Genomic DNA, 13475 nt, shown 5'->3' with positions numbered 1-13475 from the left:
ATCATTAGGTACAAGCCCCTTTGTAAGAAGGTCTGCTATCATTACCTCTGTAGGTATATAGCAAATCTCTCTCTCCCAATCACAATCTCTTTCTCTAGAATTTTTCACTTTTTCTCTCTCAATACATTAATTATGGCTTTCACCATCAATCTTTTCACAAAAGGATTTATGGAGGCAGTGCCTCTTCTCTTCGCTGCTCGAATCTCATCCCGAACATGGTCATAGTCTATCTTTCATATCGCATCACAAATCATGGATCTACTGTCGCAGAAGATAATCACGTACCCTTATTGCATGGGATCTTATCTTCATGAGCTCAAAGGAGTTCTTCAATAAAGCTGCTCCCTTTTGTAGCCACACACTAGCGCCACACATCCAGGTTCCATGGTGAACAATATTATAGTCTGCTATTCCAGCTGGCCTGTCAAACAGTAGCAGGTCCCTCTGGAATATTTAGTTTATCTGGATCTTTCATGGTAGAGTACATGTATATTTGAATATCCAAGCAGCTAAAAAAGCGTGGGACTATAGCAGCTCCCACTCAATTATTGCACGTATAACATATACATTCTTAACATTCTTATGCTTATATCATGATGTAGTATAGCAAGTCTTATGCAATAAGTAATTCAATGCCCATTGGTTTCACAATATGCAAAACCTTCCTGAACCACAAAGGTTCAACCACACCAGTCTTTTTGGTAGTAAATTCATACAAACCAAGTTATCTAATTAACACAACATGTGTCAAGGAAGCCTAGCAAGATGACCTTCCTACAACATTCCTTATAGTTCAAGGTCTTAGGTAATCGAGGATTCTAAATAACTTAAAAAAAAAATGGGTCAAGGCATACGAGTATTTAAAAACCAGTACATAAATAAATGACAGTTTTCTCCCAAGTTTACAAATACCTTCAAGACACAATGTTTTTTCTCTTTAATCAAAAGGCTATTGACTTGGTGTATACATTCACAAGCAATAGTTAGATAATAGTACGGTGGTTTAGAATGATTTTGTATAAAAACTTAGTGGACCTAGCAAAACTATGGGGTTTTCTCAAAACCATATTCATAGACTTAGGTTTTTCTCAAATCATCCAATTTAATTTTAAAATACATGCGTAGTCTTCAAAAATCATTTTACCGCATTCACCTACCAAGTCATGTGTACAGCTACAAAAACAAGTCATAAAGCCCATATTACAATTTTATCCAAAATAAAGCATGACTAAAGAATAGTTATCAAAATCTTGACAAAATACTTCCTTTTAGCAAATATGGAGATTTTATCAAGAGATCGTCATCACATGCAACACATCACATTACTGGACATTATTGGGAGGATGGTCACTAAGACTGAGTTCCATCAGAAAACTCCCTTCATGCTTATATATTTGAATGAGCCATACTCATCTCTCGTGTTTCATATCTCCATCTGTATCACTACTTTAAGTAGTTCATACTCAAGCACAAGGAGGCATAAAAATACAGGGTATTCAAAATCGGCTCTTTCAAATTTGTTAACACTTATCACTTAATGTCTATACACTCCATACATATTCATAAAACAAATAGCCAAAATATAACTAAAGAAGTACGTGAAAAAATACAAAGTTATTGAATCCTCTTTCCTATACGACCTTACAATGTAATGTGGGGTAAATTTCATACCTCAAAACCATGTAGTGTGGTACCTAGGCTTTCTTGATTCTTTGCTTTTACTTGTTGACAAGCTTTTGTGATCTTGGAAGAGCACGCAACTGATGGAGAATATATTAGTCATCGGTTTCATATGTCACCAGTGTTCACAAAATCGAATCGGAACGGTTAACCGGACATGAGTCTAGAAGCGGTTTAACTGGCCTAATCGGTAAACCGGCCAATTCAACCGCTTTAACCGGGCAAGTCCCGAGCAATCAAAAAAGTGTTAAAAAATAAAAAAATACAAAAAACAAAATCTACTAAAATATGAAAAGCATATAAAGAATGATTAAAACAAAACATATTTAAATGAAGTTGAAAATTGATGAAAAAAATAGATTTTAACCCATTTTATATTTTTCAAGGCTATTTTTAAAATTTTCTAAAGAAGATGGGAAAATATAAAAGTGAGTATTAATGACCACAACAATTTTTAATTTTTACCATAATGTAAAGAGTATTTAAAAATGAATTACAAATCAAATTCCTTATTTTTGAGAATTTATATACATTTTTTTGAATTTTTTTTTTTTTAAAACACCGGTTGATCACCCTAACCACCCAAAATCGGAACCGGCCATTGGCCAGTTTTGATCTAACCGGGTGGTTAGATCAGGCGATTTTGCGAACACTGCATGTGATGAAGTGTCCATCTCTTCGGCACTTGGATTTTCCCTTTCTCATACCATGAAGAAATACTCTTGTTCATCCCATCATTTCAAATGTCACAAATTTGATTTTCCCACTGATTTTTAACGTTTTTATGCTAACACCAAGTCTTTTTATATATCCCTTCATTTCGAAGAAACCAAGACGCTTTTATAGGTATTGTGTTTCTTCTTCTTTCTGCTATTTCCAGATTGAACACTCTTCACATAGAGTGTCATATCTTGTCATTTCTGTATTACCTCTCTCTGAAGTTTTATTATTATAAACCATACTCTTGGCACACTATAAAGGAAAAGAATACAATAGGATCTCAAGAACTTGAAGCCATTCAAAACCACACTTTTCATTAACAAAGAAAAGACAACCTATGCATGGGAATAAAAGATATAATAAATAAATATGGAAGAAACAAAAGAGGGTGCTGAAGATTACCTCAACCGGGTTTCTTACACTCCACACCGAGTCACCACCTTCCGAGGGCGTGGGATCTAATAGTCAACCTTCAATCTCAACCGAGAAAGCAAGTTTAAATAAGCCACACCAATGAAATATGAACCCTTTTGATCACAAACTCAAACCCTAAGTGAATCCCCTTAGCAACCTCGTTTGAGAGTGATGCTTCTCTTTTTTATCACAACCCTATAGTCTAAACCCCAAAGAGAGATGAGAGATCATGAGAGACACCATGAGAGAGAACCATGAGAGGAGAGAGAGAGTGGGGTGTGTCCCCTTTGATAGGAGAGAGAAGGTTTTCAAAGAGAGAGAAGTCTTTCTATGAGTAGAGCATGCCCCCTTACTTTGGTCAAGACAGAGAGAGAAACTCAAGAGATGAGGCGTGCCCCTTTTGGTAGGTTAAGAGAGAGAGAGATGGAAATTATGTCTAAGCGATAAGGTGTAGAGATTTGGGTAAGGATCAATCATTTTTTATAGTGCTTGAACAAGATTAGGGTTTCATAAGGTTTTTCATGGCTTGCCACTCATGTGAGATTGAATATGCACTATTGATCTTGGGTGACTTGTGGGGTGAGAGATATGAGCTCTCTCCATTCCATAGATGGGCCATCAACAGTTCTTGCCACCCTCTTTGCTCAGTTGTAATCCAAAGGAAAAAGTGGTGGAAGCAGTCCATATGGAGGAGATCAAGGAGTGCATTTGAGATATGAAAAGTGAAAGTGCCCCAGGTTTAGATGGTTTTTGGTGGAATTTTATAAATTTGGATAGGAGGTTATTAAACACAGATTTGTTCTTGGTCCTCAAGGACAGATTCAGTAAAGGTAAGATCTTAAAGCAAATCAATTCCATTTTTATATGTTTGATTCCCAAGGTGGATGCACCTACTGTGATGAAAGACTTTCGACCTATTGTGTAATGTCTTGTATAAAATTATTTAAGATCATCTCTAATTTTTTACGAGTTGTTCTTGATGATATAATTGATCCCAGGTTGGTTCATTACTGATAGCATCCTCATGGTAAATGAACTCATGTCTCTTTTGCCATAGGAATTCAGTTAGGCCTATGATGTGTTTGCAAATTGATTTGGGCAGCGCCTATGATAGGGTTTCTTGGGATTTTATTGTAGGAAGGTTGCATGCCCTGGGTTTTCCTGTTCTATTTGTGCCATGGATTCATTTATGCATCTCCACTACTTCTTTTTCTGCATTGAGAAATGGTTCTCCTAAGGGATATTTTAAAGGGAAGAGAGTCCTTTGAGGCAAGGGGATCCTCTGTCTCCATATTTATTATTACCGGTCTTGGACTTCTTCAGTAGGCAGCTTGATCAAACTATGTTGCAATGTCATATGCCGAGGGCATTCCCATCAGGGTGTGATTATGGGTTTATGTTGATGATGTTCTTATTTTTTGTAAAGCTTCCATTTCTTCCATCGCCGTTGTGCGAGAGGTTATTTCTTTGAAATGACCACTGGTCAGATATTAAATTCTTCAAAAAGCAAGGTTTTTTTTGGTGGCTCACAAGGTGGACATGGTAGAATCCTGAGGGAGTTGGACTTCCTTGAGGGTTCTTTACCAGTGCATTATTTGGGGTTACCGTTGTTTCGTGGACATCTTAGGCACAAATACTGTCATAATCTGCTTGGTAAGGTATTCAAACGGATTGGTACATGGCAGTCTTTATGTCTCTCATATGTAGGTCGTTTAAAGTTGCCTGAGTTAATTCTCAGTGCATCAGCAGTATTCTGGATCTTATCATTTATTCTCTCGAAGAAAGCATGCAATATGATAGAGAGAATACAAAGGAATTTCTTATGGGATGGTGTAGCAGAAAGAAAAGGTCTCCATTCTGTCAAATGGAGGACAGTTTGTCTCCCTTAGGAGCAAGGGGGTCTAGGGGTACGGGACATTGGAGACTTCAATATTGCAGGAATGATGAAGTTGACCTGGAGGATCTTAGCTAACTCTTCTTCATTATTGGCCCGGTTCTTTAAACATATATACTTTTGTAATTCTTCTATATGGGAGGCCAAAGCAAAGTGGGGCTATCCTCATGCTTGGAAGGGTGTTTTACTTGGTTTAACACATCTGAAGGTTAATGTTCAGGGTGCATTGGTAATGGACAAATGGTGGATTTTTTGGTGGATCCATGGCTAGCAGGATGGTCATTATCAGATGTTTATGGTGTTGAGGCTCAAGAGGATTTGGGGGATTTTGCTGAACAAAGGGTTTTTGACTTTATTGGCGGTTCACTCTTGGGTTTTGCCCCTTCCTACATTAGAAACTTTGAGTATATGGAGGGAGCTTAAGAGTTATACTCTCCCGTTACAGCTCAAACGGGATTCACTGGTATGGATTCATTTATGCTAATGGCTTGTTCTAAATCCAAGCAACATGGAACTTTATTTGTTATCGGGGATCTTCCCAGCTTATATTTCGTGCCCTATGGTCTTCTAAATTCCACCCATGGGAAAAATGGTTCTCATGGTTGGCCCTGCATAATCGTTTACCTATTTTCTTCTTATTGCAGCAGCGTGGCATGCAGTTGGATTCATTATGCCCTTTTTGCAGTAACAATGATGACAGTCTCTGTCATCTTTGTTTCATTATCTTTTCTCGCAAGGCGTACGGAGATCGTTAGCTTGGCGACATGGGAAGTGGTTTGTCCCTAATATTTCTGCTCCTCTTAGGAGATGGCTAGCTTTTAGATTTAAATTTCATGGTCTTCTAAATATTTGGACTTTGATCTTCTTCACTACTATTTAGTTTTTATGGGAGGAGCGGAACTGGAGAGTATTTCATTCCAGATCTACTAGGAGAGAACAAATTTTGAAACGCATTACATAACATATTCAGGCGCTAGCAAAGGTTAAACAATGGTCATTTCATTTATCAGAGAAAGCAATCATTGATAACCTTCAGGTAATTTGGCGTCAGCAAAAGCAAGTATCCCTCACCCCAGTGGCGTGGTCATTTCCTGGAGCTCAAAATTATAAACTTAATATAGATGGTGCTTCCATGTGAATTCTTGGTCTAGCAGATGGTGGTGGAGTTATCAAGGACAGCGATGGTGGTCTCATTGCTGCATTTGCAAAAGCATTTTGGTATTGTGTCGAATAACCACGCAGAGTTCTTGGCCCTAGAAGAAAGGATTCAATTAGTTATCCAGAGGGCAAGTTTTCCAGTCCAAAGAGAGTGATTCGGCACTATTTGTCAATGTTATTCAGAATCAATGTCGCGCTCCATGGCGACTACAGACAATCGTTGATAATTGCCGAACCAGACTCTCTTCTTACAGATGGTCTATTGCACATGTTTTCCATGAGGCAAACATGGTTGCCAATGCTCTCGCCAAAAGAGCTTCTGTTGGCCTCAGCGCTACTGCTTGGCATTGCCAACCACCAGACTTAGTTCTTCTTTTTTATTTCAGGATCTGACGCAACTTCCCTACTATAGGGGTGTAAGATAAACAATGTTACTCCTTTTATTTTATTAATGAATAAACAAGTAGGGGGCCTTCTCCCCCATTGACTTACCAAGAAAAAAACTTGCTTAAATAATCCTTCAATGCAAGAACTAGAATATTGTGGATAAGTGATCTTAGGGAGTGCCAATCCTAAACTCGACAGACCACAACCCCATTCAGTTTAGCATTCCCTCTTGGGAAGTTATGGAATGTGCTCCCTTAATGTTAAGGGAACGGAAGTCCATCATTGCGGATCTTTGAGCCTCCCTCGCTCCTATGTTCCCATTTCCGATCCCGAGCTCCCCTCACCCCCATTGCCAGTAACTATAATATTGATTATATGCCTTATATTGATAGGAGATCGCAACTTGATCTCAAGATTTAATGAACACCAGCAAAAGACTATGGTGTTTAAAGGATGAATTTGAGTTCGGTTTCTTGTCATGGCATTACAGTCCCTATTTTTTTTTCTCTTTTATGTGACACTTACTATTTAATTTCTATGGTGAATATGTTATGACATTAAAAAAGTGAAATCATTTCTTTTTTTTTTATGTTTCATTTTGTGTGTGGATGTGTCTATTCTAGGTCTGCTCTCTGACAAATGTACCACCTCCCCCCACCCAATAGTAGTGGGATAAACAAAGCTGAGACCCACCTACAAACCAAACCCATGGAAAACCAATGCCTCGTTACTGTATTTATAGTAGACTTTCAATAACCATTATAGTAATCTGAAGAAAATGACCCACTAAGTTGCACCCTACTTTCCAAACTTGGCTAACAACTTTATCTGAGGCTATAAATGTATTGTAAAGGCCATTATTGAAAGCCACGTGTTGCATGAACCTGCTCTTGCTTTATATTTAAAATATAATAACATGTATAATATATATAATATGTAGCACATATTTAAGGGCTGCTCCCAAACAATCTATCTCATTTACTCCCAATGTAGGTTTTTTAAAGCAGGGGATGATCCACACCCTCCACGTCGATCCACTCGCTTGCTAAAGCTCCCAACAGCTATGGTGTGACCTTTGGAATTTAGTAGTGAATAAACGATACCCCATGTGGTCCTCTGTTTCTGATTCATTTTTATAAGTTTGATACGGAAAAACTGGAATTTTAGGAATATAGTTTTTGAGAGCATGTTACTAGGAGATGGATAAAGGTGAAAACTGGATTGTTGCTGTTGTTTTTATTTGGGAAAAAGTTTACATAAGGATGCAACCTTACTTGTAAAAGTAAGGTTCATTGATCTACATCGTCCATATTATTTGGATGGTGTAGATTTGACATTGTCTCAAAAGACGTACCACTTTCTTGACGTTGTCTTAAAAGATATGTCATATCCAAACCGTCCAACTAAAATAAGTAGTGTAAAACATCGCAATCTTACTTCTACAAGTAAGATTGTCATCTTATACAAACTGCACCCTTTATTTGTGATGGGAGGAATCAATGCTAGGAACCTTGCTGATGATTAGTTTAAACTATTTTGGGGTATGGACGCAATTAGAGAGTTCAAGAGCATTGGGTATCCTACGTTCAAGCTTATTGCTGAGAAATGACAACGTTCTGCTTCTTGATGAAAATAAATGAATATTTATATTGAAAAAGCAATTAATACTTACGGTATGAGGAGTAGGACAAATCCAATTGATCAAGGATATGATCTTGCTAGCTGCTAGCTACTACCTCAAAGTATTACACGTTATGTGCTCCTAAGCGGCCTATAACATAGTTCGCACAAAATACAAAAGTATTAAGAAGTGAAATACTCTATGATACAAACCGGCCTATGGATGTAGTTCGCACAAAATGCCAAAGTATTAATTTCACTCTATGATACAAATTAGCCAGCATTTTCTTATCAATCATCAAGTAGCAAGCATTAATGACTTTGAATCTTGAATGCCTCGGGTATCCTCAGTGGAATCAGAAGAATTGTGTCCATGGGCTGGTAACACTCCATGAGGTGTTGAGTCTAAGATAAAACACACAAGGACAATGACTGATGAAATACCCAGGCATGGTCTGCTTGGTGGTGAGCATATTATTGGAGCACCATTAGCTGTTGGAAGTCGATCAATTGCAAGAAAATATTCAATAAACGATTTTAGAAACCTAATTCTGCCATGGCCGGTCCCAAGAAGGGTTGTGTTATGTAGGGCAGCTAGCATCAAACTTTGCCACATCTTTACATGAATCCCTAACCAACCCCAAATAGTTGGGATAGGGCTCCGATGATGATGATGACGATGATGAACTATTTAAGAAACCTATAGGAAGATTAATAGTTGGAGTGTTGCCAAAGACACTTCTCCATGTGTCTTTTATTAACCCCCCATTTAGGCTCATGCTTGGAGCCGTGACAATGCAAGAAAGTCTCGCAAAATTTCCAAGGTGAAGGATTCATTTTTGAATAAGTCTTCACATCAAACAGTTTTAGGACTTGTTCCTAATGAATCCATCTTCATACTTCTTGCATTCTTCCTCATCTGCCTATGTGGTGGCCTATGATGGTTAATAATGGGGCAATGAAATGGGCTTCCTGATTGGTACAATGGCGAATCTTCTAATAGTGATTGTTCGAGATCTTAAGTGTTCCTTCATGAGGAGGCTGAGAACTTCAGTCTAGTCAAGGTCATGCAGCAGCAATTAATACCTATATTGACTGCTCCACCCCATCTTGTGGGTCAATTAAATTAAGATTCATTGCTTTCTAGTCATTCAAAATTGATCAACCAAATAGACCAACCAATCTGGTTGTCACAAAACTCTAAAAACAAAAAAAAGAATCAACTATGACAGTTCTGGTGAGGATAGTTTTATTGACTTATTTTTGTGTATTGCATGCATTGGAGACTTTCTCTTCAATCAATAGGGGTAGACGTTTAGGCAACACTTGCTCTGTAGTCTTACATGTGCATTGATTCTGAACCTGGTCTCACTAGCTATAGCTTGGGAAATTGGTAAGCTGTATTGAACCAGTTTGTGATTTGAATACCCTTGATTTTAGTAGTTCATGGAGTTTATTTCAGGCATCACTCAGTGGGCTGAAACTCTCGCCCAGACTGCTAAGCAATAAGTAATTCTAATGGCTGAGCTTCGATGCCAATTATTGGATATAGATGTATCGATAAGAAATTCAGTTGCATTTTGTCATATCAATGGACCCATTCCCTGCTGACGTATATTACAAAATATCCCTCCATGAAAGTTTAGGTTTGAAAGCAAGATCCACCATGACCATCCATCTACTATTCCTTCCCCTTTCAGGTGAGACAATAGCCACTTGCTGCATAAAGCTTGAGAAATAATTTCCTTAGGAAATTGCTGGTTAGTTACTGCCGCCCATCCCCAATCATGACAGATATTTCAATAACAATGCCTCATTGCTGTTGTTAACTCAGGGCCATGCACGGAAGGCTAGTCCTAAATTTGATGTCCAAGCATTCCATCTCTAAATCATTGCTACAATCTAGAGGATCTTATGAATGTAATCCTCTGGTTAGGACAAGTGGACCTCATCGCGGGATGAAGCATAAAAATAGCGTTATCAACAGCAAAGTGCCATTGAAATGAATGTCCTCATATCCTACCATGCATTGCGTAGACGCCATATCTGATGTAAGAGGGCGATCTTTGCCCTGTAAGCCCACAACAAGGAGCACATAGAGTGCGGCACTGGTGCAAGATAAATAGCTTGTGAACTCTCATGTGTCACAGATAGAGGTGGGACTTCCAATCTGAGCTCCATGAATCATGATGGCTATCTTCCATTCATGAACAGTCCCACCAACCTCAATCAAGAGGTACGCAGGAAGAACATCCCAACAGGCAACTCAAGCAACAGCGAAACTCGTCCTTATTACTCTGCTGGTTTTATTGTCCAAGTTCCTCCCCCATTGATTTGACCTCTCTCTCAGCTCATTTGCAAGATTGCAGCAACGAACATATGATCACATCCTATGATAAAGGTCAAAAACGTTGCCCATATTCATAAAGGGTTTGACAGAGCTATGTCCTGTATATGTAAAGATTGTTCAATACTGGCTGGAGCAATGACCAGCTGAAGGACTACAGTGAAGTGGCAAAATATGTTTTGTAACATGCGTGGTGCTTTTCTCCTTCTTGTAATACATTCCTCAGATACATCTTTTACATCTTCCCTTGGACAACATGGGAAGAGTTTTTATGCATCTACTGTTTTAGGTAAGATCGTATTTCAGTAGCTCGATCAGTAAAAATGTGTTCGGGTTGCAATTGTTGCTTTCTTCGTGATTTCTAATATTATTTACAACGAATTCTATCATTTTGTCCTTAAAGCTCTTTGCAAATGCTCATTAATTGTTGTCTTATCAATGCTTGCAGGTAGTTGATCGCACCACACATGATTTTGAACAAGAAGATGGTGTAATATTTTTGATTGACGACTAGTTCTTCAAATTTAAAAATTGTGAAAGTGTATATGGAAGTAGGACCTTGACTGTAAGAAAATTCAAACATTGGGTTCTCAAAAACAGCCTTCAGAAAACTTCTGGTTTGTACAGTAGGAATCTACTGGTCACTATGAATAAATTTAAAGGCATTTTTTATGATCACTGAGATGAACAAATTGGTAAAATTCTATTTTATGGGTGCGCTGCCCTATTTGTTATTTTACCGGAAAACAAGGAACCGATAGCACATGGGACTAGGCATGCAATTGTATGATGCATGTCATTGTTTTTAAGGGAAAAGTTTATATAAGGTGTATTCACTAGAAAAAGCGGTTTTGTTGGCGAAAAACTTTCAAATCCAATCATCTCGATCTTGAGATACATGGACATTAAAAAAATGGACTTCAAGTTTTGGAAATAGTGCATTTTGTAATGAATAATCTAGACTGTCTTCAGAATTTTCAAGGGGGCGTATATATGCTTTATCTACACGATTTTTGAAGCTTTAAATTTTATAATTAGAGATAATAAATTTCAGGCCATCATAAAATTTTTTGTTGTTGAAACGACGTCTTTTGACACTATTTGAAGTATTTGAAGATGCATTGTACTTTGATTGTTTAGGGCCTAAGCCTTATACAAACTACACCCTTGTTTTAATACGTAGAATCTGGTTTTTGTATCGGCTTTTTTTGTATACCAATCTAAATCGGCTGAATTGGGCAATCCAAATCTGCATAGTTGGGGAAAAATATAGTGAAAAAATAGAAAATGGTGGGAATCGGGGGATTCCACATGCCATAGACCCAAATTGCCCACCAGCCAATTTCGTTTTCAATCAGGTGATTTTCGTTCGACCTACTTTTTAAAACACCGATTCATGCTATCCTATTTCGTATTATCTTTGATGGAAGTGAGATACATTCAGTACCAATCTTTTACATTCTTGATTAGGACCTCGACAGGCCCGAGACATGTATGAGCCCAAAAAGGGCTAAACAAGTTGAAAAACAATTTACAAATTTTTTGTTAAAGTAAAAGCAAACTAAACTATGAACAAAAATAAAGTCTAAAAAAAGATGGATAATTAAATAAAACATGGATGGGAAAAAATTGATTTATTGCTGGAAACAATTCATAAAATTTTAGAAAATAGCAAAATAGAGCATGTGATAAGAAACACTATAAATCATCATCAAAATCATGTATAAACATAAACAAATTTACATATGGAGGGGAAAAAAGATGCAGTATCATTGCATTATCCATATCTGGTGTCATATTGCATTGAGATCTTATTTCTTTTGAGTTTTTTTTTTTTTTATTCATGCACAAAAAAAAAAATTAATATAGTTCGGTGGTTCGAAAGTCTAACTTTTGAATTGCCTAAACAGATGTGTTTGGGAGTTTCGAAAATCCAAATTTCAAACCACCTCGAAGCCAAAACAATTGATGTGTTTGGTCAGTTGAAATGTAGGAATTTCCAACGGCCAACACTTTTTCTTTTTCTTTTTCTTCTTTTTAATTTTCTTTTGGCCAGTTTAAAAGTTAGACTTTCAAACTATCCAAACACATCAAGTTTTTGGCATTTTGGGTAGTTTGTGTTAGTCCCAATACAAAAATAGTACTAGAAGTAATACTAAAAAATAAATTAATTAAATAATCAACAAAGATCTTACTTGGATCTGTCTTTAAATCACACAAGGGACTTAAGGTTCCGTACCAAATTCTATAGACCAAGTCATCCATTGATAGGCAACCTTGAGAGTTCCCTTTTTGATGAATCTCATTCACCTTACATATCTCTTTCATCCGTCTCTATTTTTTTCTCTTCATGTATATATATTTTTTTCTTGAGGGATTAACCGTCTTTTATAGAGAACATGTATCTTTTGTAACTCACATCCACAGTCTATAGGAGTTGAGATCCAAGTGTAACTGATACCTTAATTCCCTTAAGTGCAGCAATTATGATTAATAAGTCATTACAAAACTGTTAATTATTTACAATGAGCTAAACCACTAATGACTCACATAATAAGATGTCATCTAAGCATTCTTATAATTCGATAAAACAAATTTAGAAATTAAATAAATTGTATATATCTATAATATAGGAAAAACTATTTTCACAATGAATTTAAATACGCTACTGGGTTTTCATTACAGTGACATTAGATTTTTCCTCCAGTTCTACATCCCATTAAAGCTAAAAAATAGATCAAAGTATATGGCATTGTCTCATGTTAATCACGTAAGATTTCACATATACTACAATATGGCTTTTATACTATTATTGAAAAACAAATTTCCAAGAGGAAAGATTCTGATAGGCCAAATTTCTAATGTTTTGTTAGTTAGAAGTTCAAATTGGGGTGAAAATGGAAATAATCAAACTCAAAATTAGGACCCCAATGCGATGTCCCAAAATATGGCAGTAATATCACATCTAATAAAAATATTCATACATTAGTCTAGTAAAAATTATATAATTTTTATGATTTTTTGACATGTTGGACTTTTTATCCACGGCAAAGTGTTAGAGTCCTGGACCGAGTTCTAAAACCTTGATAAGGACCAAGCTAGACAAATATTTAGGACTACAGAGACTCTGATTACGAGAAGGGTGCAGTTGGCATACGGATGCATCAGTAACTGTAGAGGTAAGATGTACCTTCAAATTTTATCATGGTATATAATTTTGATGTAAAATGTTCTTAGGATTATTTTAAAATATTT

General features: G+C 36.8%; 1 protein-coding gene across 2 annotated transcripts in view; it reads left to right on the top strand.

The window, feature by feature from the left end:
• Positions 1-10898, top strand: part of LOC18433128 (uncharacterized) — a 36743-nt gene extending 25845 nt beyond the window's left edge. For both annotated transcript variants that reach the window (XM_011624634.3, XM_006843224.4), the window contains exon 4: positions 10669-10898. In XM_011624634.3, coding sequence (XP_011622936.1) covers positions 10669-10734 — 66 coding nt within the window. In that variant the 3' untranslated portion in view covers positions 10735-10898. The remainder of the gene's footprint in view (positions 1-10668) is intronic.
• The last annotated feature ends 2577 nt before the right edge of the window (positions 10899-13475 follow it).

This window comes from Amborella trichopoda, chromosome 8, assembly GCF_054954075.1.
Source record: "Amborella trichopoda isolate Santa Cruz 75 chromosome 8, AtrichopodaSantaCruz75HAP2 v2.0, whole genome shotgun sequence".
Taxonomy (NCBI): Eukaryota; Viridiplantae; Streptophyta; class Magnoliopsida; order Amborellales; family Amborellaceae; genus Amborella; species Amborella trichopoda.
Note: the sequence above shows the minus strand (reverse complement) of the source record. Positions and strands in the feature narration are given on the sequence as shown.